This window comes from Caloenas nicobarica, chromosome Z, assembly GCF_036013445.1.
Source record: "Caloenas nicobarica isolate bCalNic1 chromosome Z, bCalNic1.hap1, whole genome shotgun sequence".
Taxonomy (NCBI): Eukaryota; Metazoa; Chordata; class Aves; order Columbiformes; family Columbidae; genus Caloenas; species Caloenas nicobarica.
The window spans coordinates 107,437,816-107,463,192 of NC_088284.1; the positions used below are offsets into that span (position 1 = coordinate 107,437,816).

Genomic DNA, 25,377 nt, shown 5'->3' on the forward strand with positions numbered 1-25,377 from the left:
TTTAAAAATCATTACTTTTCTACTTAGTTTCATATGCCAACCTCAGTTAGACACACAACCAGAAGAAAACCACACTAATCAGACAGAGACTGTACTTTTAAATATCGGTAAGGGTTTTACAAAGATGATCTAGGATCATTTATGTTATACTATATACTTTGTCAAGACCTTAAACACAGAGGGTGAAACTGAAAGGCTGTAAAAGAGGCCATGGTGCCCAAGATCCTTCTTCTCCAGGCTGGTTCCCAGATATAAAGGCTGAGGAGCTGCTTCCCAGTTATCTGGTGTGATTGGACAACGAGTCTTCCAGCTGCTCCCTTCCTTCTGCAAGAAAAAAACCACAAAAAAGCCAAAAAAAGGGTTAATTTGTTGCCTGAATAAACAGCCAGTCTTTCCGTGTGTCAAGACTACGCTTTTCAGCAATAATACCTCAACATTACACCTTCCCACTTCCCCTAACTGCTGCGATAGAGACAGAAGCACAACTTTAAGGGATGCACGTGAGCAGGGTAAATTAAAAAACCAACGATTCACAGAATGTCAGGGGTTGGAAGGGACCTCGGAAGCTCATCCAGCCCAATCCCCCGCCGGAGCAGGAGCACCCAGATGAGGTTACACAGAAGGTGTCCAGGCGGGTTGGAATGTCTGCAGAGAAGGAGACTCCACAACCTCCCTGGGCAGCCTGGGCCAGGCTCTGCCACCCTCACCGGGAAGAAGTTTCTTCTCATATTCAAGTGGAACCTCTTGTGTTCCAGTTCGCACCCATTGCCCCTTGTCCTATCATGGTTGTCACCCAGAAGAGCCTGGCTCCATCCTCCTGACACTCACCCTTTCCATATTGATCACCATGAATGAGGTCACCCCTCAGTCTCCTCTCCTCCAGCTCAGAGCCCCAGCTCCTCAGCCTTTCCTCACGCGGGAGATGCTCCACTCCCTCCAGCATCTTTGTTGCCCTGCACTGGACTCTCTGCAGCAGTTCCCTGTCCTGCTGGAGCTGAGGGGCCCACAACTGGACACAATTTTCCAGACGCGGCCTCACCAGGGCAGAGCAGAGGGGCAGGAGAACCTCTCTGACCTGCTGACCACCCCCTTCTAATCCCCCCATCCAGAGCATCCCGTTCTGGCAGCACCAGCGGGGTAAAGCCGAGCCCGGAGCTCGCAGCGGCCCCTGAGGTAAAGCTTCTCGTTAAGCCCTCATCCCCCACACCCCCGAGGGGGACCAGGGGTCCGTGGGTTCCCTCCCATCCCCGCCCAGCCCGTTATCCCCGCGGGGCCGGCCCCGGGAACCCCCCGCCGCGGCCGCAGCCGCGCAGGCGCAGCCGCGCCCCCTCCACGCATGCGCGTTGCGCCGGCTCCCGGGGCGGGAGGCCGGAAGCCGCTTCCAAGGCGGAAGCGCGTGCGCGGCGGTTGTGTCCAGTAAGGAGCCGCGGGCTCGCGCCGCGGCGGGGCGGGAAGGGGCGCGCGGCGGGGCGGGAGGCGCCGCCCGCTCCCTCAGGGCCCCGCTCGGCCCCTCAGGGCCTGGCTCCCGGCCCGGTCCCGCTGCCGTGCCCCGGGGGGACCGGGAGCCTCGCCGGTGTCGGTGTACCGAGCCGCCCCTCCGTGGCTTCCCTGGGGGGTGCTGAGGGGAGGCCCGGTGGTGGCGGGCGGTGAGGGCGGCTCGGCTGGGTGAGCGGGGGGGCCCGAGCGCCAGACCCTCCCCAGCCCCTCAGCGTCGTGTCCCTCTCTGAGGCGGCGGGAAATAGCGGGTGGGTGAACTGAGGAAATTCGAGGAATAAATACGTCTTCTGGCGAGGAGTGGGGGAACAGTAGGGTTATAGAGTGGGTATTTGGCAAGTGCAATTCTTAGTTTAGCGTTGGTGTTTTTGAGGAAGGAAGGGATGCTGTGAGCTGTGTGCTGACATCTCTTTTAAAACAACGAGTTATATGTGGCTGAGTTATGTGAGTTTCCCCTTGGCAAGGAGTGGGTGGTTTGTATCGGAGCTATTTATCTGGATCTTCATAGTAAGCAGCGTGGAAGCATAACTTTTTTTTTTTTTTTTAGCTGTGATTTTCACCCTGTGCTTATAGGTGGCATCTTCCTTGAGACACCCTCTAGTGTGTGCCCAGTCAGAGGCAGAAGGTAAAAAGTTTGAGACTGACCAAACCAGCTTTATCATCTCCTGAAAAGTCTTATTTGTTTAACATTGTTACCCATGAGATAGCAAAAATTAGAGGTCTGTGCTTTAGAATGTAACAAAAACATGGCTTTTGTTTCAGGAGGTATGGAAAGATGAAAAAGAAGTAGGAAAGACTATTTATGAACCACCTTTGAGACAAAGAAGAAACTCAATACCCCAGAAAATGATGTTTACTCCAGATGTAGGGAATGGCAGAAGTGAGAGGAACAGGGATGGAGGAGTCTGTCTGTAGGTGAGACTGGTGTTACACAGGAGTTAAGAAAATGCAATTAATTAATACTTGTTCTAATTGGAGGTAAAAAGGGAGAGCAGATGTGGGTATTTTCTAGAATGGAAAGAGTGCGTTTGTGACTCTCGATTTTGGAAGTCGCACAGGACTCTGGTCTTGTTGGGCCCAAGTTTAGGAAGCATGAGAGTTCACTTAGGGTAAAATGATCTACAGAGTCAACCTCAGTATGTTTTATTTAGATAAATGTGCATATCCTGTGGTTTAGGCACAGGTGTAGCTTTGAAAGCATGAAAATATCAATGTTCATGTTTCTACTTATAGACGATGATCTACTGCTGTCAGAGATTTATATTATTAAAGTAGCTTTTTTCCTTTCATGGTGGTATTGTGTCATACCTTTCTGTGAATAGTAAATAAATGTGGACTTAATTTGAACAGAATAACCTAAACACATCCTAGACGTTGCTTGTCTTACTAAACCAGCAGTTCAGTACTGCTGCAGTGTGGGATTTCTGTGCCTATTTTTTTCTCCTTTGGCAGTGGCAAGTGTATTAAACTCACTAACTCACTTAAATCGGATGATGCCTCTTCTGCAACGAAAGTCTTTGGCAGTTGTACCAGGCTCATCCGCTCTTCTGTAATGTGTCTGTTGCTGACTCTGGAGGGAATGGTGCTGCTGCTGCTGATTTGGCAGAACAGTCTTTGGATTTACTGCTGTCTGTCACTGTCAAGACTAGAGTAGTTACTTCTTTGATTTTTTTTTCTAACTTGGACTAAAATATTTTTGATCCTCTGGGTCAAAGTTTGCATATTCTGTCGTTAGTGGTTTTTTTTTTGCATAGGACATCATCTTTATTTTCCTGTTTCTTGATTTTGGAATTTGATGCATGAGGCCTTCAATTTGACAGATCTAGCAACATTTCTTGTTGTTATTATGTCCTTATAGTGGTCAAGCAGGTTGGTGGGAGATCAGTCCTCCACCCTTTTTGGGTAGAAGGGTGGAGAAGATCTCTTGAGCCTGGTAGGCTTATCTGGTGGATCCTATAGAGAAAGGCAGCTGATGGATTGTGTGGTTATGCTTGGGAAGGGAGAGGTAGAATTTCAAGCCCCTTTTTGAATATCGAGGAGACTGAAGTAAGATTCAGGTCAAGGATTTTTGATCATTAATGCCATGTTTGCATTCCTAGGTCGGTGGTATGCATTAAATTTTTGATTATGTACTGGCTCTTGACTTTATTCCTGTGGAATTGGTTAGAAACATGATACAGAGTTTATGATGGACTTCGTGCTTTTATAGTGGCTGCAGGAGAACAGACCTGCTCCAGCATAAGACCTGCCAGTACATAGTTAACTTTTAAATAATTTTCGAGTATGTTTAAACCATCAGAGAAGCCAGATCTGCACTTTGTGTAATTTGGCCGTGGCGTTCTTAATCAAGAAAATAAGAAATTTTTATAGATTTATTTGAAGGGCTTTTTCTTGTTCAGTGGCAAATATTAGTTTGTGAACTGCTTAACATACATGACTGGCATGAGTATTTTGTCTGCTGCTATAATCTTCTCTACTGGTCTCTTGTAGAACCTTCTCTTGTCACTTACAGGTAAAAACATGCTACATGTTTGTGTAACAAATTGTGTGGAGCTTATTAGGGTGATGCTTAAGGATGGATGTGTATGTACAGCACAGTGTCGATCTAGTATCTGAATTCTCTTAAGTGATTTGAAATTTTTTACCTTCTTGCTGTTGTTTTTATGCGTTTTCTCAGATGCCTTTTCAGCTTCTAGCTCAGAAGTGGGAGAAATCGCTTCTGGGCAGCATTTGGCTTCATGATTAGAAATTCTCCAGTACTGCAAACCCCTCCTGGTTGCAGTGTGCTTCCAGACGCAGGGCAGGAACAGAATGCTGCTGGGTGGGGGGAAATCCGGGGCTGTCAGTAGTGCCGTTAAATGCCTAAGGAATAAAATCATGGACAGTATTGGAGCAATGTTTATGGTGTTTTTTTCAGGTACCTTTTGGCTTGTTACGAAGACCAGCTATGGAGAAGTGGAGCTTAATGACAATTACTGTTTTACTAGCGCTTACTGTACGCTGGACTGTATCGCTTGGTTCTTATTCAGGTAATACATGTGCGTGGTCTGTAAAACAACCACATGAAGGTGAATTATGCAGCTTGTGATAAATTAAAATAAACTTGCATGTAAAATCATAAATAGGAAGCAATGTGTTCTTTCAAGTATTGTTATATTTTAGTGCCTGTTTCCATAAGGTTCTTAAAATACCTTGTTCTTATTTTTCTGAAGTGTGCAATGATTAACGTCACAGCCGCTTGGAACAAAATTCTGAAAAAAGCCACCACAACTTTTTTTTTGCTGTTGTGGGGTGGTGGTCAGTAATGTTTTAGGAGGAGCCAAAGAAGAGCTGGCAGTTCACCTCTATGTTTTTGTTGTTTCAGTAGCTGCAGAATATTATTGCAGTCCAATTGTACATTTTAAAAAATCTTGTCCTTTAAGTTCTATGACAGATATAGCCTTAATTTATATTTAGATAAAACTGTACTGGTGATAATGAAGATGGTATGAAAGTGATGTGCAGTGAGCGATTATGCTCTGCGTTGTAGCAATACTTCCTTCAGGTTGTTTACAGCGTGAACTAGAGCTATATTCTTTTAATAAGAGGAGTTTTTTCTCCTCCCTGTCTCATAATGCTTGCAGAGAACTAGCAAGTTTTTTTCCAAACCTGTCAATGCCATTCCTACACTTAGCACAAGTTTGCACAAAGCTTGCTCTCTGCAATTTTTTTTTTTTTTTAATGAGTCATTACTTTCAATTCCCATCAGCTAAAAGAATCACAAGCTCAGTCAAATTCAACTCTCATTTTCTGTTAAGGCAATTGGGAACCTCATCTCCTGAGTTGCTGGAGCTGCTCAGTAGTATTCTAGGGATTTTAAACTGGTAACTCCTGGGTTTCATTTACTTGCAGGAATTTGCTTGCAGACAAGTTGCATGCATACCTTCTTACACAGTTGTCTTATTTTGAATTTGCTTTTTGAAAATGCCATCATAAGAGACCTGTTCTATAGGTAACTGAGGCTCTTTTCTACCCATCTATAGGCAGAAAAACAAACACCCTGTCTCTTGTCACACAATCCTAAATTTCTGTTGCAGTGCAAGTGTTTATAATGACATTGCTAACTAGACTTTTTTTAAAAAGTTGATTTAATTTCAAACCAATCAATATTTTGAAAGAGAGTCTTAATGCCTGAACTAAAATAACAATTTTTTAATCTTGTTTCATACAGAACAATCATATAACTTCTTTTGGAATAGCAAAAGCTCAGTCCGATTCAACCCAGCAAATTATTAAAGCATGTGCTTAACTTCGAGCACTGGCTGGTTGGGAAAAAAGGAAGAGAACCCAAATGTTAAAAAGAGCTGTCAAATGCATAGGTACACTGGAAACTTTTTATTCTTTGATTTCCTTCAGATGTAATAAACCTTTAATGACAGGAGCAAGAAAAAAAAAATGGGCAGGGTAATATTTAAACTGACATGGCCTGTCGTTTTGCATTCACTGCTGCTCTGTGCAATAGAGTTGAGCAAAGGATTAGAAGTAGTTGTCATTCTCTGAAGCAGAGCCTGGTAGAAATGCTGAGTCGTCACAGTCTGAAACCCCGCGTGGCCAGGAGTGAGGGGGTTAATTCTGCCCCCACGGACTGTGCGGTGTTGATTTGCTCTGTAGTTTCAATTCTGTTGCTTGCCATCTAGCACACTTTTGGATCCGGTCATGATGGAGAGAAACCAGATAACTATTTCCTAGTTTTGAAAGTTTACCATTTATGATGACCTTAGATTAGTTGGTCTCAGAGAATTATTGGGGAAAAATTAGACTTCATAGATTAATGCGTAATTTTTTAAAATGCATTGTCAAATTCCTGCTAAATGAGTAGGAGCTAAATACCCGTGTTGAAAGGCCGCTTCAGACTCTTAAAGATGTCTGTTTCTAGGTAACAATAAAACTGAATAAGACCACTCTAAAGTATTTGTGACACTTTAAAAATATTATACTCCACTTTTCTTGATTCTGAATTGTTTGGCTGTATACTTGATGCTTGCCATAGATGGAAACTGCATATGCTTATTCAGTCTGATGTGTTGTCAGTCTCTGCATTTGGCTTTATGTAATCAAACCTTTGGATTAAGATCTCTTTTGGCCATTCTGAAGCCAATTGATTTCTTTTCCTTTTTTTTTTTTTTTTTTTTAAAGGAGGAGAATCTGAAATGTGTGTTTATATATGAATATATATGTGTGTATATACACACACATATAGCACACTCTAAAATTGGGATAACATCTATTTTTGTATTTCTGTAATGCTATGACAGATTCTTTGTTCCACTAGATTTATAGCTACAGGATGGACACAGATATGACTCTGATTCTCCAGTGGCCTCACTTATTTGGGAAACTTTTAGTTGAATGTGTCGTATAGTGGAGATAATCTACTCTCTGTGCTACCTGGGAATAAATTAGTGGAGATAATCTGTTCTCTCCACTACCCAGGGATAAATAGTACATATCTGAGCTTGTGTGACTCCCACAAACATACATCATGTGAAAAAATTATAGATGCCTTTCCTATATTTTAAAGAAACTCTTAAATCTCTGTCTGACTGGTATCAATATTTTACTGGAAGTGCTATCAGTTCAGTTTCTGTTCTCAATAAGTGCAGATTAGTAGAAGTAAATAATCTGTGATAAAGATACTTAACATACTGCCTAGATCAGAGTTAGGCTTATGTTGAGGAAATTGTTTATGAGTTGACATCTGAAGTATTTGCATGGATAAAGCTTTTTTTCCTGTGAATTAAAAAAAAATTCCCTGAGAGACTTATGTATGCATGTGTGAAATGTGTCCTTTAACATAATTCACTTTGCAGAACGGCTATATAACGCTCAGTTGAAAAATGTGTGAGAGACAATTCCTGTAAACCAAAATGGAGCAGTTATTATTTAGAAAGCTTTGTAGATTACAAGAAAAAATTCTGCTAAATCTATTCTGTGTACTGAATGGCCTGATTTAGTAAATGGCTTATCTTAACTCTTCATGAAGGATCGTGGGGAAAGGGACAGATGCAGTGTCCTTGCTGGTGTTGCAAAGCAGGCAACAGAGTAACGGGAGAGGGACTGAGGGACTTTGAGCAGGTCTGAGGTCGAAGTATATTCAAAAATAAGGCTGGTTGTTACTTTTAATAGCAAGGTACAACACCACCAACACGACTGAAACACAAGTGAGAACACTCTGAATTATTACATACTAAGCAAGCGTAGTAGTTCACGTAAAACCAGGATAAGATGTACATTTTTTTATTTCGGAGAAAGTGCCACATTTTTCATCTGCACTTGGAAATGATTTTTTTTTTTTTTGTCAGTTGAGGAAGCAATTCTTCACAGTGGAATATCTTGATAAATGCTTATCGCAGAAATATCTAGAAAGCCAAAAGAACGCGTAGCTTTTTTTTTTTTTTCCTCCCTTTTAGACTGCATCGCAGATGAGGTCTCTATTTTGTTCTCAAATATCACAGAGGAATGGAGAGTGAAATAAGTAATATATTAATATGCAAATATATATCTGGAGAAAAAGCAATCTGCATAACCAGAATAAATTCATTAATACTCTGTCATCTCTTTTTAGGTGCAGGAAAGCCACCTATGTATGGAGACTATGAAGCTCAGAGACACTGGCAAGAAGTTACTTACAATTTACCCATCAGGCAGTGGTACGTAGTGCAATTGTAGTTCAGGTTACAAAGGGGTAAATGTAAAGAAGCTTTGCTTTGTGTTTTACTTCAGTATACCTTTAAGCTCACTGCAATATCATCTGCTGTTCTCTGAGCTATTCTAAAAACCTTTTTGTAGTAATATAGTGTCACCCTGTTCTTAGGCTGAGGTACCATTTTCTTCGCAAAAAAGAAAAAAAACCCTAAAATTTGGAAGTGTGACTTGCTAGCTGTGAGCTTGTATAACAAAATGCCCTGACTGGTAGGTCCCTCTGTTGGGAGGCTCTGGCTTTGTTTTGAATTGACTGGAAAGATCAAGAAGCAATTTTTTAGCAGACTTATATGAGAGATCATAGAAAAGCTTGTTCTCCTGGTATAGAGAGAAAAAAAAATCAATTTCCTGAGTTCCAATTCTGTAATGCACACAACCTCTCATGATTATCAGCACTGACAAAATCAGAACGAACTGTGCTCATCTCCCCTAAACTAAAACACAAAGTCATTCCAGTAAGTGCAGAGACTTCAATTCTCGTGCTGGAGGCACTGGTTGTTTTTTACACCTGCAAGTTCATTGTTCACACTCATGTTATTAATATAGATTTTAAAACGTGGATGTCTGGAATCTAGATGTAGGATAGTGAACTTAATTTGTACAGATCACTTAAAACACTAGGAAAATTATTCCAAATATTTTGTTTATGTTATTCCTAATATTCCTTAGAGTTTGCATGGAACAGTAAAAATTATGTAGTCCCTATATGTGCTACAACACAAATTGGAATATATGGGAACTCCAGGTCATCTTCCGATGGGGACAGTGACATTCTGTTTGTCTGTTGGGGAACAGACTGATATGACAGAATAGAATATTAATTCAGTTTATTTCTGTAAATAGATGTGGGGCAAATTCTGAAATTATAGCGCTCTGGGGAGCTCTGCAGATGACTTTCTATTGTGACTTCAGATCATCCCATTGTATCTGTATTATCATTTCTCTTGTACATTTTTCTGGGATATCCAAACGCCTTATTGTGCCAAAGTTGGGATAATGTAGAGCCAACATAAAAATAGAGTTGGCAACTTTGATCTACTCTGCTATGCGGAACTATATGTACTTAAAATGAAGAGTTAGAGCAGTCATATCTGGGCATTCCCAGGGGGCAGATGAAACTGTATTGCAGGGTGGGTTTAGTCTGTGGGCTGCCAGTTGGGCATCTCGGTTGTCTTGTATTTGCTCTTCGTTTTCTTTACAACAGAAGTTTTTTGGATTGAGTCTGCTTTGAGAATTGACTCTCTCATACAGTGAAGTCATATTCAGTCTTGGGCATTTGGAAAAGAACATCCTGGCAGACACGTGAGGGATTATATTCTGGAATACTAAACTGTCTTTCCCCTTCTGTACTATAGGAATATGCAGTGCAGAAAGATGTTATGCTCCAGTATGTGAAAATAGTGTTCAAATTTGAAGTTGAGATTCTAATCATCTCTAGTGCTGTTATTTGTTTAGTGTTTAGAAAAGCTGTCTGTGCAACAAGCTGTTAATTTGTCTAGGTAAATACAGAGAGTAGCTCTTTGGTGGGGACATAGTCCTGTAAGATTGCTTGATCTTTTCAGACTCAATTGTCACGTTGACAGGCAGGTATGGGTAATGCAGCTGCATTCTTCATGCTTATTTTCTCTGATCCAAAACAAAGATTTATTAAAAAAAAAAACCCAAACAACAAAAACCCCCACAAACAAAAAAACCCCGACAAACCCCCCAAAAGACCAAAACACCCCCGCTGCAGTAAACTGTGGTATGGTTTGTACTTAGTTTCCTTGTGTGAGATTTCTCTGAGCCAGAAACCACAATTTTAAAATATATATATATATTTATATTATTCTTTAGAGCCTTGACATTATTTATTAAAGGCTACTTTCTTATTATACTGCTACTTAAAACTGAAGGCCTTTTTGCTAAATATTACTGGGTATAGGGATTTTTTTTTTTGGTTGAAACTATGAGTTTATGGTAGGTAAAATTAAAACAAACAAACAAACAAAACTGGAAAGTTTACTACTAAGTTGCAGTTTATTACAGTCTGCACGAAGAATCTGAACTGCCTTGGCATGAGCAATCTTGAATAGCAGGATAAGAAGCAGAGATGCAACTGAAAGAAATATGATTCATCATCAGTTCATAAGATACTTCAGGCAGCTCATAAGGAATTCAAGAAATATCCTCTACTATAATAAATGTCAAAAATTGGCTGCCTTGGAAGAGCAGACCTGGAAAAGCCAAGAGCTTGCCCCTTGGCAGTAAGAATACGCTACAGGCAGTCTGATTCACTGTAACATATAAAGGGTCTGATGCCTTATTTTTGTTAACTTCTGTTTTCCTTGAATAAAACCTTCTGTTTCTTATTTGGAAGAGGTGACTTAGTTTTAACTGCTGCCAGCCTTCCATAGAAATACCAACACAACGTAATTACAAATAGGAAAATCCTTTTCCTTTCGCTCCTGTGGTCTGCTGGAGTTTTGAGGTAGAACCAGGTGAAGTGTTTGTGGCTGACGTATCTGATTGAGGTTCGTGACCTTGTGTTGACTATTTAGGAGGTGTTACTCTGCTAACTTGGTGTTGCTTTCTAAACAACTTTTTAGCCCCCTGACTCCTACATTTGTGCCATCACAATTGCGCAGCGGGACCTGCTGTGGCAGTTTTCTTCCAGCCCTATGCTGCTTTTTGTTTGTCTGCATAATATCTTTATGCCACCCTTTTCCACTTCAGTTGCTTCCCAGCAGTATAACTTCAACTGATGGTTTTTCAGAATTTTCGTATTAAGGTCTGTTAAGCAGAAGCAATTCGCAACTTCGCTACATTACAGTCTAAAAGAGTAGCAGATATAGTTTAACTCTTTAGAAGTCATTGTCAAATATTGAATGCGCTGTCCAAGTCCAGAAAAAAGAAATCTAGGATTAATATAAGGAAAATAATTTATTTTGAAGTTCCCTTTTAGTTGCATTGTTCTTATTTCTTTTGTTTGGCAAATTGGGTGCTATCTTCTGGAATAACTGACATGCATGAAAAAATGTAGGTTGGGTTTGTAGATGGAGGTGAGGACCTGCAAAGCCTACCTTGTAAACAAATCCAGAGCCGCAGCAGATGTGTACAGCTATTTTTGTGCAGGCTTTGCCTTAGTCTCTGGGTTTTTGTCAAACTCTGTTCACATCCAGGATTTTCCTTCTCCAGGTAAGTAAGCGCTAGCAGCTGCTTTTAGTCTGTTTTGCAAACACAAGTGAGTGTATCCTGAATCACTTTTGCTTTTGTTTTGTTGCTTGACATCTTTTTGTGTGAAGTAAAATAAAGCAGATACAGAAGCTGATAACTTCTATATTGGATTTTGAATATATTGATAAAAATATTTGGTTTAATATTCAGTTTTTTCCTTGGTCTGAAACAAAGCTGCAAGTGTAGATCCTTTAATTTTTTTTTTCTTTTTTAGGTACTTCAATACAAGTGATAATAACCTACTGTATTGGGGCCTTGATTATCCACCTCTTACTGCTTATCACAGTCTTCTGTGTGCTTACATGTAAGTTAATTATTTTAAATATTTACAAATACAAAACACCAAGTTCACATTTATTTATTTATTTATTCATTTAGGGGCAGCTGATGAAATGGAAAGTATTGTTTGCTACTTAAAGCTAGGGAAATAGATTTTATTTTTATCCCTATTGCTTAACACTAACACTGCTATTTTTCTGTCTTGTAAGTATTGCAAGGGAGATCAAAGGGATACATTCTTCTTTTTGCCAGGTCCTTACATTGTAGCAGATTTAGCTGTGACTTAGATATTTAGCTTTCTCTATAAGCCAGTGTTGGCTCAGTGATGTACAGAGAAATGTGCTGTAGGAACTGGGTGCATCGCGTGGGAAACCTCTCTTGTATTGAGAGCCCAAGTGACATTTGATGACTGGATATCATGTAAATAGAATTCTGTTATTGGAATACTTTTTCCACAAGGGCTTTACTGCTGTTGGAATGGGACTTATGGAATAAGAATGTAGGTTAAAGTGCACAGGCAGAGTTATGTGGGGCATGTATGTGAACTGTAAATGGTTTATATTTAATACTTGAATATGAAAGGTATTTACAATTGTTTTTTTTAAAGTCAGTGGAACTAGTCTGAAGGTGGTTATCTTGTCCTAATAAATATTGTATTCCATTTTCACTGTTTTCAAAGATTTTTTTTTTCTTAATTGTGAAATAGCAGCTAAAGTCTTTAATGTAACCTGATCTAGTGGTGAGGAAAATCTTTCATTGATCACTATTGCTCTTTGAAATATTTCTTCCATTCATCTTAATTCTTGGAATATGCTCCTGTGCATGTCATCTTTATTGCTCAGAGGAGTGTAAAGGGAAATGAGAACTGTCTACATTTTGATGTGTCTGTACTTTGTTTTACAGTGCAAAGTTAATAAATCCTGATTGGATTGCTCTGCACACATCTAGGGGGTATGAGAGTCAGCCGCATAAGTTATTTATGCGTACAACAGGTAGGAAAATTATATTTCCTTAGGATGATCATACAGATTTGTCTCGCTTACTAATTTAGCTTGTTTAATATCATGCAGCTTCTCTGTCTTCACCAGTTTATTCTCGGTTCTTTGACTGGGGTGGCTTTGCAGGTCCATTTGTGAACCAAACTCCTGTGTTCTTTTTTCTTCTGCCGTCATTTGTGCTGCTGATACATACAAAATATAAAAACGGGTTTTCAACCCATTTGACCCAGTAAAAACTCTAAAACAAAGCTATTATTTTTTTAATAGACCCATTTTAAAATTTCAAAAATAGTACTGTGTTTTCCCTTCCATTCTGATAAATACGCTTTTCATTTTCAGCTTAGCTTGGTTTTTATTGTAAAATTGTTTTGCACGTAGACTGGCATTTACTGACTTAGCCTCTCGAGATCTCAGGGATCTTTATTATGAGCTGTATACTTTATCTGAAAGAGGGAGATACTTGATATTTTTAAAGATGTCCCTTTCCTTTCAAATGGTCACCACTTTCTAGAGATAAACTTCTGTTAACAAAAAATAAAAATGTATTTTACCACTTTTATACTAAATTCATCTTCCTGTAGTCACCCTTCTGACTATGTGATTATTTTGAACTGCCTCTGCAATGAAAATGATAAAGCAAGTGCAGAAAAAAAATTGTAGATAATTTAATTCAGTAGCTGTATCAGCAGGACAGCAAATAATGTGGCCTATGAACTCTTTAGGCAACGGCAGATGCCATATTAACCTCTTACTATTTTCTTTCATTTTAAATCTGTCTTGCTTTTCGGAACAGTAGAGCTCCACAAAACGCTTTCTGATAGCAACAGCAGAATTTGTTGTTCATCAATAGCTTTTCTGTACTTCGCAAGCCTCACAGTCTGGTCTCTAGTAATTGATTGAATTGAAAAAAAAAATCACTTGAACTTAATTACCCTTGAAATGTTCTTTATTAATTTTGAAATTAACTCACTTGACAAACCACCAATGGATCTAGGAGAACTGATAAACTTTCTAACAATAGCCATTAGAAGAATGCATTAAAATAATTCAGAATAGTCAATGTCAGCAGTTGATATTACACCTTTATTTTCAGTGTCAGTGTATTTGTTTTGCTAACGCCTTGGGTATATTTGGCCTAAGCCTGCAAAATGATTCTCGCTGAATAACTGATGTCTTTGAGCATTTTCTTCCAAAGCCCATGACTTCCAAAGCATATTTTCCCTCTTGGAATAATCACACATTTTCTGAAACTGGTTTATAAAAACAATCTGAGATTTTTCTCAGACTCTTAAGACACACTCAAGAAGAATTCACCTGGTGGTTTTAGCACGAGCGGGAGTTGACATAATTCTAGGCAGGTGAACCTACCGGTTCTGTGTTCTTATCGACCCTCTTCCATATATTTGCTGTAGGCAGATGATCAGAGCCAAATAACTAGTTTAAGTCTATTTATCCACATCACTAGTGATTCACACAGATACACTGGAGATTGTTCTAATCTAGAGCTTCTTAATTACTTGTGTCTTCAGACTATCTGTTCCATCAAACAACTTGACTGGATCTAGTCGGAGTTGATTTCTTTTGAGAATTAAGAATGCCTTCTCTCCTTTTGGCATGCGAGGAACTAGAGAGCGCTCCCTTCTTGACTGAGGCTGTGCCAGAAGCCAAAACAGCTGAACATGTGGAAGCAGCAGCTTTGGGACATCAGAAACGATAGCGTTAGAAACATTAACAAGATCAAATTCTGTAGACCTATTTCTTTTTGTCCTTTGAAGTGGAACTACCCAGTTTATTCTAATGAAGGACTTTCTGATATTTTAATGTTTATTTGCCTGTCCTTTTTCCTTGCCTTCCCAAAAACAATTGAAAAAAAATTAGCTTGGGTGTAACTACCAAAGCTGAGCTATCTTTAAAACAGTGAAACGTACTGTAGCGCAATGTAAGACAATAGAAAATCACGTTCAACTGAAACTACAGTCAACTTCAGTTGACTTGAATGACTAAAGTGAAGGTTTCAGTGAGGCTGCAGATGCAATATTCAAAATACACAGATGCATATTCAAAACGTAGGCAGCTAGTCTCGCTCTAATGCTGGGTAGTTATTATCATCCTAGGCTTTTTACATCAAATAAAAACAAGATGTGGAGCATCAAGAAGTTAAAACTGTAAGCAGATTCAAAGATTCATAATCCAGATGAAAATATGCAACTTGAGTAGCACTAAGATGAGGTATGTGGGAGGAGCCTAACATAAAGCTGATTTTTATTTTTCAGTGTTTGTTGCTGATTTGCTGGTTTATATTCCTGCAGTTATTTTCTATTGTTTTTCCTTGAAAGAAACATCTACTAAAAAGAAGGCAAGTATCTGGTGTGTGTGTAAATTAAAAACCAAAGAAAACATACTGTTAAAACAGGGTAGAAATGTAACAGGATGAGAGTTAATTAATGTATGGAACACCACAGTGGCTTCAATTGACTTAAAACTAATGACAGTCAGTATATCTCATATTAAAGGCTTTTCAGTTAAAAAGATATAAAAAGCCATTAACTTAGAGCAAATATTGTAATGCTTTCAACGACAATAACAAGATGCTCTGAAGTTTAGTAGCTATGAACTCCTGAATTTCAGTTACTTCTGGATTTATTATTTGGATAGTAAACCACAGATTTGTGCTGTGACATGGGGGAATTTAGGAACTGCTTTGCACACGCTCCTAATGGTAGAACCAAAACATTTTGGAATGATAAGTCTTCTGATCTTTGGATTGGTTCCAAGCTTTAAGATGGGTGTGTGTGATCGTTGAGCTGGTTGGCAAAGGGCAGGCTGGTCTCCATTAAATATTTTCTTATTTATGGAAAGTCTTTATACTTTTTTATTCCTCAAAATATTACTGTCAGAATATTACTTGTAGAGTAGATTCCTAAATGTAGGATGCACCATGGAGGGGCAATTTTTTGTACTGGAGGAGTAGTGAAAGTTCCTCTGTCTGATGTCTAACTTTGAAATAATAATTTTCTCCTCTTTTTTCTTTTTTGGTCCGTTCCAGGTTTCCAGTGCTCTCTGTATACTGCTTTATCCAGGCCTCATTCTTATTGACCATGGGCACTTCCAGTATCCTTGTTCTGCAGTGAAATGAGTTTTCCATTTACGAAGTAACACTGTTGTTTAGTACTTGTCTTTAGCTGGGCAGGAGGTTACTTTTGTACACAGAGTCATCTGAGGGGCTTCTGTCTGCCCCAAAGGAAAGATATTAAAGAAAACCGTAAGTCTGAAATATATTGGAGAGAAATAGTTGATATTGGGACAAGTCAATCCAAAGATGAACAGCATTTTTTCCGTGCCTCAGGCTCATATTTCTGTCAGTTGCTTTATTGTAGAAAACGTCAATGATGCTATGACAGTGAAAAGAAGGATGGCTTGTGCTCCCGTGATTTGTGTTTGGAGAGAGAATAACCTCAGATCTTGAGATGGCAGAGAAGCGTGTCAAGTGTAGTTGTGTAGAATGTTCAGTTCTATTAAATGCGCCATTGTGTCCTGCATTTACAAGTACTTGAGACTGGATTCACTTCCCTTAATGCCGAACCATTTAAAAGCTAGGCGTTTACTACGAGTTAGGCCGTCAGAGCTTATTAGTCAATATTGGTGGCAGATACCTTCACAGGTGGGTCTTTTTTAGTAAGATTTCTGGTTTTATACTTGTTTTGCACATGAACAAGCAGATGCTGTTAGTTGACTACTCCAGGCTGTGCTGCTCAGTGCTGTTGAGCCAGAGGGACGTGACCCTGGAGTTGTGATAAATATGGATATTTAAATATTCCAAGGAGATATTGAATCTCAGCATCTACTAAATCAAGCTTTGACAATCGGTATACTAACTTGTGTTTTTCTTCCAAGAGTGTGCACGGTGAACTTGGAAGATGATATATCTTGGAAAGCAGATTTTGAAGGAAAAAAAATCATAATGCTATGGGATATTTGAGTCACAGTTCAGGAATTCTGAAATTCTATTTTTGGCCTGACTCTTTAAAGATGTAGATCATCCGGAGACATCACTTATAAGAATGGGGATGGGAATTAATGCAATTCATCTCAGGTGAGAGAAGCTGGTGGTCAGAAGAAGGCACAGAGTTACAGTTTTCTAATATGTAACAGATGTACAAAGAGGAAGGCAATAATGTGTTCTGTGTGTCTTGTGTTGGGTAGGGTAAGAAGTAACGGCTCTGAAGTTACCATACGGCATATTTATTAAAAAAGAAAAAAAAAAGAAAAGAAAAATAAAAAAAAGAAAAATATTTTGAACCTTAATTACCGTGAAATGCTGGAATAGACTGTCTGTGGATGTTGTGGAATCTCCAGCATCGAGATCTTTAAGAAAAGGTTCAGCAAACCTCATGTCAGGAATGACACAGATGTTGAAGCAGACAGATGTTATGCATAGTCTCCTGTGACTCTTAACGTGAATTACTTCACTATCCGTGACCAGCTCCCGAGAAGTCAATAGATTTGCTTAACCTTAACTGCTGCTGCACATCTCTGCAAGATCCCAGCCTTTTGGTAGAACGGCTTGTTGATGAGATTTCAGATGTATGGTGATTTTGAGTAGGAAATTTGAGTGGACTAAAAACAACATAGGCAATCTGAATGTGTATTTTTATTGTCAAAGAGAAAACAAAATATTGTGAAATTTCTGACAACGCAAGTGTCTCTTACTCGGTTTCTCTCATTGTGTAAAAATAACAGTAAAAGACAAAGCTAATCTTCCGTTGCTATTTAACAATAAGTGTAGCTTAGTGTCTTCAAACTCTACTGAGTTTAGGAACCTGTAAGTCATAAGGAAGTAACATTGCTTTCAGTAACTTTTTCATCGTTTTTACAGTATTAGCAGCTAAGGGGACTGGAATGCATGAGGGCGCGTTGCAAGTGTAACAGAATCACAAAAACCCCCGGAGTCCTTGAACTAAATAATATATAATTTAAATACTGATGTATTTGAGTATTCTGCACATATCACTTGGGAGGAGAGACTCTTGAAAGGTTTATCCTAAATCATGTAAATACCAAGAAAAAAAATGTTTACCCTGATGAATCTTACTGTCACCAAAAGCTTGGTTGACTCAATATACATTACATGTATAATTAACACGCACTATTTGTCCTCAGATTTGTCTGTGCAAGCTTTGAATCAAGCCTTGAAGTTATAAAGATTACACTTCAAATAGAAGTAAAATTATTTCTGTCTGTGAACAGCATAGTCACAACTGGCAGTGTGTTTTTCAAACTGATGTGGACAAACTTCTTTTGCACGCTCTTTTACGCTTGTCCCTCAGGGCATTCATCGCTGACTTCCGCTACTAAGATGTGCGTCTTGTCCTTGACATAAAAAACCATATACAACTCAGTGAGCCTTGGCTTTGCCTTGTGGGGTGTCCTTGCTTTGTCTTACGACTGGGACCTTTTGGGGTCAGTGGCGTTTTGCTTGGCCTTAAATTATAAGCAGATGGAACTCTACCACTCTCTGCCCTTTTTTTGCTATTTACTTGGAAAGTGCTTCAAGAAGGGACTGAAAGGAAAGGGGTAAGTGGCTTTAAACCGTTTTATCTTTCTCAAGAATACAGCCAGGCAGCCTGGCATTGAGAATGGGATTCTCCTTATTTGCATGTGGGCATTTTTGAATTAATTTCTAGTGGAAGGTACTTATTTTGTCATAATGTATTCCTCTCCTGCAAAATAAATATTTCTTGTTGAGATTTACATTAAATATTTCCACTGAACAGACAGCAAAATCTGTTAAGGTTTCCTTTCTCAGTGCTCTTTGTTCTGTAAGCTAAATTAAATATGGGCTGCTGCAGGCAACTGGATCTGATTGACAGCAGTAGCTCTCTGGTTCTCATGGATTTGTTCTCGCTAATCTGGGGATGACAAACTTTGGTACTGGCAGCTTTTTCTGTTTAGATTTGTTGCCTTCGGTTCTGTATCTTTTAAAAAAAGGTTTATGCTATAAACTAAGAACCGAATTTTGTTACCAACATTTTTGTTACATCTTTTCTGACATAAGCTTTTTCTCTTGATTGCAGGTTAGTATTGTTAACTAAAATAACAGGAACGGTGGTGGTTTCCTTTGCCGTCTGCTGGCTCCCGTTTTGTACCGACATGGAACAAATCATGCAAGTACTCAGAAGACTCTTTCCCATTGACCGAGGCTTGTTTGAGGCATGCATGTTTTCTTCTCCCCCGCCCCGCCGTACATGTTCTGTATTCTTAGATCCCTTGAGAAACCTTCATCGTGACCTTTAGGGATTTCATGTGGGAGACACACCACAGAACTAGTAATTTGAGATGGCTTCTTCAGCAGTCATTTCTTGCCAGTTATTTAATCCAGTATTTAACCCCAGCTCAGCTGGCATCTTCCAGGATATTATATGAGTAGACAACACTTATCCCATCATCAAACCCATACTTCAATCCATACATTTTTCCATTGAAATAGATTCCATAGTAATTGACAGTGTCAGAAGATGTAACCCTAAAAGTTAACAGCCTCAGTCTGTCTTTGGTTTGGCTCAGCTTTTTTTCAATAGGATTAATTATTAAAAAAAAAAAAAAATTAAAATAGTGTTTTGGGTGTAGCTTAGAACTTCCTTTTTGACCCGCCTTGTATTTTCAGTGCGAGTTTCCGCAATATTTTCCAGAAGCTTTATGCCAGTTCTGCTTTTACTTTTGCTTAAGCTCTCAACATTTGAGCGCTGCAAGGCGCTGAGTGCTGCAGCCTTGATCCAGCAGAGCAATTCCTCCTTTACATAATGCTAACGCCACAGGAGTCTCGCTGGTAAACCAAAGGGTGCTCATTTCCCAGGTAACAGTGAGTTGTTGCTGTTATTTTGCTTAATTAGGGCAGGAGTCTTAATATTACACTTTTACAAGCAAATTCTCAACTTCAAGATTCACCAATAAAATGAAGCTTTGAATTTTCAGTTCTTGATGTCACATGGATTTAAGCAAACGCTTACATAGCTAGATTCATCTTCCGTTTTCTTTTAATCTTCTTTAGATATAAATAAAATAATGGCTGGTGCTTTTTTCTTCAAAAGTTAATGCTGGTGTACCAAAGGCAACATTTTATTTAGGCAGCAGTATGGAAGTATTCTTGGTGTATTCTGGGCTAGTTTGTTTTAAAAACAAAAAACCCCAAACAAACACCCCTCCCAGACAAACAAACAAAACACCAAACAAATAAACAGAAACAGAACAAAACCAGAACAGAACAGAAACAAAAAACCCCATCCTCCCTCCTCTCCCCCACAAAACCCTCCAACTCCTTGGGAGTTACCTGGAATTTATAAATGTTTTGATCACCGCACTTTATTCACTACCAAGCTTAAAAATTAAATCTGTAAATAATAATAACCAATGAGTCTGAAAGTACTGAAGGATTTTAGTCTAATATTAGCCCAAATATTTTCTGAGTTGATCAGGGGAGTGACTTGCTGGATGCTAATCTAGATAAAACAAGAAATTGTCCACGTAAGCAATGTGCAGTAAATGTATATCAGGCTGTGTGGAACAGGTTCTTTGAATTGGTTCCCATTTCCAGCAGCAGTAACAAATGCTGATGGCTGTAAAATCGTATTGACTATTAAGGAGGCGTCCTGGGTGTTTGCTGGTGCTGCCAACCCCTCTGTTGGCCTGTAATCCTCAGCAGGTTTGAAGCGCATACTCCGTATTGCTGCTGAGCACGTGAGGAAGATGGCTCAGTTGTTGGTGCTGGTGGCTTTCTCACTGTTCTGTCTACACAGCTGTGATTCCAGCAGCTGCTCGGGGATGAGTTTCACGAGCATGATAGCTGTAGTTACAAATTTAATTTTGAAAGCGATCCTAGCACAACTGCTAATGTCTTTAGACTTCTTGATTTATTAGAGGTTAACTCTGTCATTGCTAGCAAGCAGTAAGCACAGCTAAATACATTTGGGGACGTAATGAAATGTGACAGTATACCCAATGTCTTTACATTTGAAAAAAGATGCATATATGCCAGCGTTTAGTCAGGGACAGAAAGTTTCTGAGCCTTATTTTCACAAAATGTGTGATCTCATGGGTTCAGGACTAGTCTCTTATGCTGAAGAACTACTTCTCAGTTATTTTAGAACATGTTTTAATTGAGTCTCTTGAAACGTTCCATTTTTGAAGATCAGAATAATTTTAAGTACATCTAAAAATACGATGTATATCTACAAGTGTCTTTTGCAGTATAATGGTAAAAACCCAACAATCCCCCACCTCCCAAGCCCCACTGTTGTCACAAACTTAAGTTTGAATGTAATTGATGAATGTAATTATCACTAATTACTTTTTCCTTCCCCCCGCCCTGCCACTTCCAGGATAAAGTAGCCAATATTTGGTGCAGTCTCAGTGTCCTTATAAAGATAAAGAACATAGTATCACCTCAAACTCAACTAAAACTCAGGTAAGACGTCACTGAAGTGTTTTAGGTAGCTTTTTATCTGCATTATTTTTTGCAAAATGTGTAATTTTGGTCAAAGCTTTATGAAAAGTGGTGTTTAAAATTTGGAAAAAAATGTTTTCTTTCCTATACTGTACTTTTCTCCCAAGTGATAAAAGTTTGTCCAAGTACTGTTAAAATACTTATGACTGAAAAATTTCCTGCTTGTTCATATGGTGATTTAAGCTACTTGCTTCGTTAAAACTGAGTTAAAATTTGCATGCTTTCCTCATCAGAGAATTACCTCTTCTAGTGCTCTTAGAAGTCAGAGTTCACAGTTCTGTTTTTTGAATAAGTGAACAATTCCAGTTGAGGTTTACATGGTCTGAAATATTCATGGAAATGCTTTATTCCTTTTCCAAAAGCACTTCTGTCAGTGAGGACCGTCCAGTGCTCTTGTGATTGAGTCTCCCTGAGTGATTTTATACTTCTGCGTATTACAAGTGAATTCCTAACTTAGATAGTTTTCAAAAGTGATTATATGATTATACATTATATGATATAATGTAGTTACACATGTATTAAAACTGTGGTGTGTTTTATTTTTACAAAATTCTTTAGTTTGGCTGTAACGCTCCTGAGCCTCCTTCCTACTTGTATAAAACTGACTGTCCAGCCTTCTCTCCGAGGGTTTAAATTTGCTTTAGTAAGTGTACGTTTTTAATTGCTCCTTGTTTTATATCCACTTGCCATTGCTGCAGCGTGCAGAACTCTGTGTGCCACTAAATGCCCTTCTGTTCCTGCTGAAAAGATGAGTTAAAAAGTGCGTTGCTATCATATATCTGAGGGGAACTGACCCGTCTTTTAAATCTAGACGTTCTTCCTTAGCCTCAGTTTTCTTTCATTAATGCTGTATTTTTATGATCTTCCTCTAAAGAGTCTTGAGGAGATTCTGTACACATTTTAGCCTCACATAGAGTTGGAATTTCTCCTCTTTTTCTTTAGCTTCCAAAGTGCTACTTTTTCTTACTGCACTGGCTGCAAAATTCAATTAAAAAGTCCCAAGATGGACATTGTAATCTCATTAGCAGCTGGAAAAGACAGTGATACTATTTTCTCAAATATTTGCCGTATCTTAGTCATATTATATAATTGAATTTAAGCACATTAACCTGACTTAGATGCAAAAATCCATTTTCCTTGAAATCAAAATTATACGGAGCTGGTCCTAAGGTTTCAAGAGTTACAAGATAATTTCTATTTTTAATTTTATGTGAGTACTGTTTGAGAGTTTATTGCAACATTGCTTAAAACTAACATTTATCCTTTCTAAGAATTGGCTCGTATTTTGCAGTGTGTTTTTATTTGGTGGGAAAAAAGGACAGTTTGGTTACTTTGGTGTGTGAACTGCTCATGAGGATGATGAGCAAAATATTACGTCAAAAAGGTGGGTAGTTCTCACCAGGACTGAACTTTGCCAGTGCTTATGTACGTGAATATTGTGTTTACTTGGTGGGGATACTCTTGTCAGTAAAGTTGAGCAAGAGTGAGGGCTCTTTACGTAAAGTGTTTTCTGAATAATTCTGGGTAAACTCTCAAACAATGTATTTTTTGCATGTATGGCTGATTGCAGAAGCAGCTCTCTGTAGTTTTAAGTTGCACTGGAGTAAATGTAGCAGTTAATTAGAAAAATCAGATCATTTAGCTCATACTCATGTAAAGTTAATGCCAGCGGAGAAACTAAAGCGGTGCTTTGCATTGCAGTCAGATATACTAATATATCTCTGATTTCCTTTTCTAAGGTTAGTTGTGCATTGTCATTTTTCTTGTTCTCCTTTCAAGTCCATGAAAAATCTATTCTTCTAGTGTCAGTGTAAGTAAATGATTTTTCTGTGGATATATTTTGATCTTCTTTTCCTCATCTTGTTATCACATGCTGCTTTCTCGCTTACTTATGTATCTGATTTTAAAACCTCAGTACGTCTGCTTTTCTGAATAACTTGCAAACGAAAGTATAATACACAAATCCAGCCGTGCGGGGCTCTGCTGCTTCGCTCAGCTCAGTGTTGTGACTGGGCACCCTGGAGCACGGTGTTAAACTGGGTGACTGCAGCACCGGTCATTAAGCTGTTTTCCCATCCCCTGCCCCAAAGGAGGTGAGGGCAGCGCGGATGTCTTACGCGTGCCTGAAATAATGTTTGGTAAGGGAGGATTTGGAGGGGCAGCCCTCCGAACACGTTCGTGCCTGACAGGGAGGCTCAGCTGGTGGTTGCAGAACTTGTGTTATCTCTGGTAGCTCCTGCTGCAGCTCCGTGCAGGGCAGAACTTTTGCACACTGGGGCTTGGTGGGGTGCGGGGGGCGCAGGGGGCTCTGGGCGCTGCTGGTTCCTGGGGTTTTGCTCTGCCCAGCCCCTGGAGGGGTGGGAGTGCAGCGTCCCTGTGCAAGGCGAAGGGGACAAAGTGCTGTCACTGCCGTGTTTGCAGACCTGCTTTTCCTCTCTTTGTTCTAGACCAGTCTGCTTAATCATAAATGAAATCCCTTTTATGGCTACGTGGTTTTTACTTGTATCAACTTTCAGGTGAGTTGGGCACTACAACGATTATTTTAAAACCAGGTTTTTCCCCAATTCTAGTAAATAAATGTATTATTTTTCCTCTTCTCTTTACATTTTTTGGCATGTAACTCAGAATGTGCACTCACTTCTGCGGGTAATCCTGTTTTAACAGTATGTTGCCCCTTCTCCTGAAGGACGGGCTGCTGCTGGCCTATGCGGTGACAACGCCGGCGTTCCTGTCGCTCTGCGGGGCGTCCTTCTCCATATTGGACAAGACTTCAGCTGAGGACCTGCAGCTGAAACCGTTCTCCCTTTCCATGAAGGGCTATGTTTCGTTGTTTAAATCATTTTCCAAGATTGTCAGGAGTCTGGTAAGCAGTTTTAATTCCTATAACTCATTACTTGCAGCTCTTTGTGCTACTGAAGTACCCGCGTAAACCAGTTTTATAACTGTCTATAAAGCCGCGAACAGGGAAAGCCACACTATCAGTGTAGAGGTGCACTATAGTTTTTCTGCAATGTAATCTATGTATAGATTGAAGAACACAGAGCACCCAAGTAATGAAAGTAACAACTTATTTGTTTGAGGTGTTAAATCACCATTAGCTAATATATCATTCCTTATCTTACAGTTTCTTCTTTCCGTAACCCTGATGGGCGTCCTGTCTCTTGTGTGTGCTGCAGCACGTCCGCCACAGAGGTTACCGGATTTATTCCCTGTATCCGTGTCTGTTATTTCTTGCTTACACTTTTTATTATTTCTGGTGTATTTTAATGTTGTTATACTCTGGGACTCAAAGAATAGTAGAAGTCAGAAGAAAATCAATTAATCAACCTGTGAAGATCAAGGACTAAACTGAAAAGACAGAGTATTTTCAGTGAACGGTGTCTGGTGTTGCAGGTAAACCTGTTTGTGATGTAATACAAGTCCTGTAACCTAATGAAAGTCAGGAAACATATTTAAACTCAAGATAATGAAAGACTGTTTTAAAGGAAAAGTATTTTGTAGTGTGCTTTTTCAGACGTGTGATACTTTTGTTACCATTTGTGAACTGAAAATACCTAATAAAGGACCAAATTTTGATTTAATGCTAAAACCTTGCCGTATCAGCAAAACAGCAAATTGTTTTGTTAGCATTAAGTTCAGATTTCCCAGCATGAAAAGCACAAGCAAGTGCAGTCGTGCAGGTGAAGTGAAACTCTTGAGTGGCAGCTCTTGTCTTGCTGAAGTGTTTTGTGACACCAACTGTCTCAGCAGTCACTGTCACCCATCGTTTCATACAACAGCAACTCTGCAGCAGCTTCAGTTCCCCCACAGCTTTTTGCTTTCCTTCTGTTATAACATGTGACACTTTCCACACCAGCAACACCAAAATAATTGTGTCAGCCGCAGAGACGCACAGAACTGGAGGTTGTGACGTCTGAGAAGGTTCTTGCGGATGCGGTGGGTTGGAGAACATCAGCAGCTATGATTTGGTTTTAATGCTGGTGGATCTTGTGACTCTCAACAACTGTTTCTGATGAGGCTGAAAAGCCAAAAAACTCTTGGCTCTACTGAAAGAATAGTGCATGTTACCAGGCTCTTCAAAGAAAAAAAGAAAAAACCTCAATAAAACCCACCCCTTATTGCAGAGCAATTTGCAGGTGTATAAACTGA

General features: G+C 39.4%; 1 protein-coding gene across 4 annotated transcripts; it reads left to right on the forward strand.

Moving 5' to 3' along the window:
• Window positions 1-1,478: 1,478 nt before the first annotated feature.
• Window positions 1,479-24,788, forward strand: ALG6 (ALG6 alpha-1,3-glucosyltransferase). Of its 4 annotated transcripts, none has more exons than XM_065656822.1 (17): window positions 1,479-1,938; window positions 2,042-2,119; window positions 2,257-2,409; window positions 4,412-4,523; window positions 8,099-8,183; window positions 11,666-11,755; window positions 12,634-12,722; window positions 15,002-15,084; window positions 15,775-15,839; window positions 18,117-18,302; window positions 18,803-18,938; window positions 21,104-21,189; window positions 21,787-21,871; window positions 22,968-23,038; window positions 23,676-23,744; window positions 23,893-24,091; window positions 24,353-24,788. In XM_065656822.1, the coding sequence occupies exons 4-17, from the start codon at window positions 4,442-4,444 to the stop codon at window positions 24,548-24,550; spliced, it is 1,524 nt and encodes a 507-aa protein (XP_065512894.1). In that variant the 5' UTR covers window positions 1,479-1,938; window positions 2,042-2,119; window positions 2,257-2,409; window positions 4,412-4,441; the 3' UTR covers window positions 24,551-24,788. The 4 variants fall into 4 exon arrangements, with proteins under 4 accessions (XP_065512894.1, XP_065512895.1, XP_065512897.1 ...); XM_065656824.1 differs by having other exon boundaries at window positions 1,585-1,665; XM_065656823.1 differs by lacking the exon at window positions 2,257-2,409.
• Window positions 24,789-25,377: the final 589 nt, after the last annotated feature.

What these genes read in the sequence shown, in the direction of transcription:
- ALG6 (XM_065656822.1), top strand. Translation starts at nt 4,442, where the DNA reads ATGGAGAAGTGGAGCTTAATGACAATTACTGTTTTACTAGCGCTTACT. An exon ending in TTGACCGAGGCTTGTTTGAG is followed by an intron (nt 18,939 to 21,103) that starts GCATGCATGTTT and finishes TGCCACTTCCAG; the next exon opens with GATAAAGTAGCCAATATTTG. An exon ending in TTACTTGTATCAACTTTCAG is followed by an intron (nt 23,745 to 23,892) that starts GTGAGTTGGGCA and finishes CTGTTTTAACAG; the next exon opens with TATGTTGCCCCTTCTCCTGA.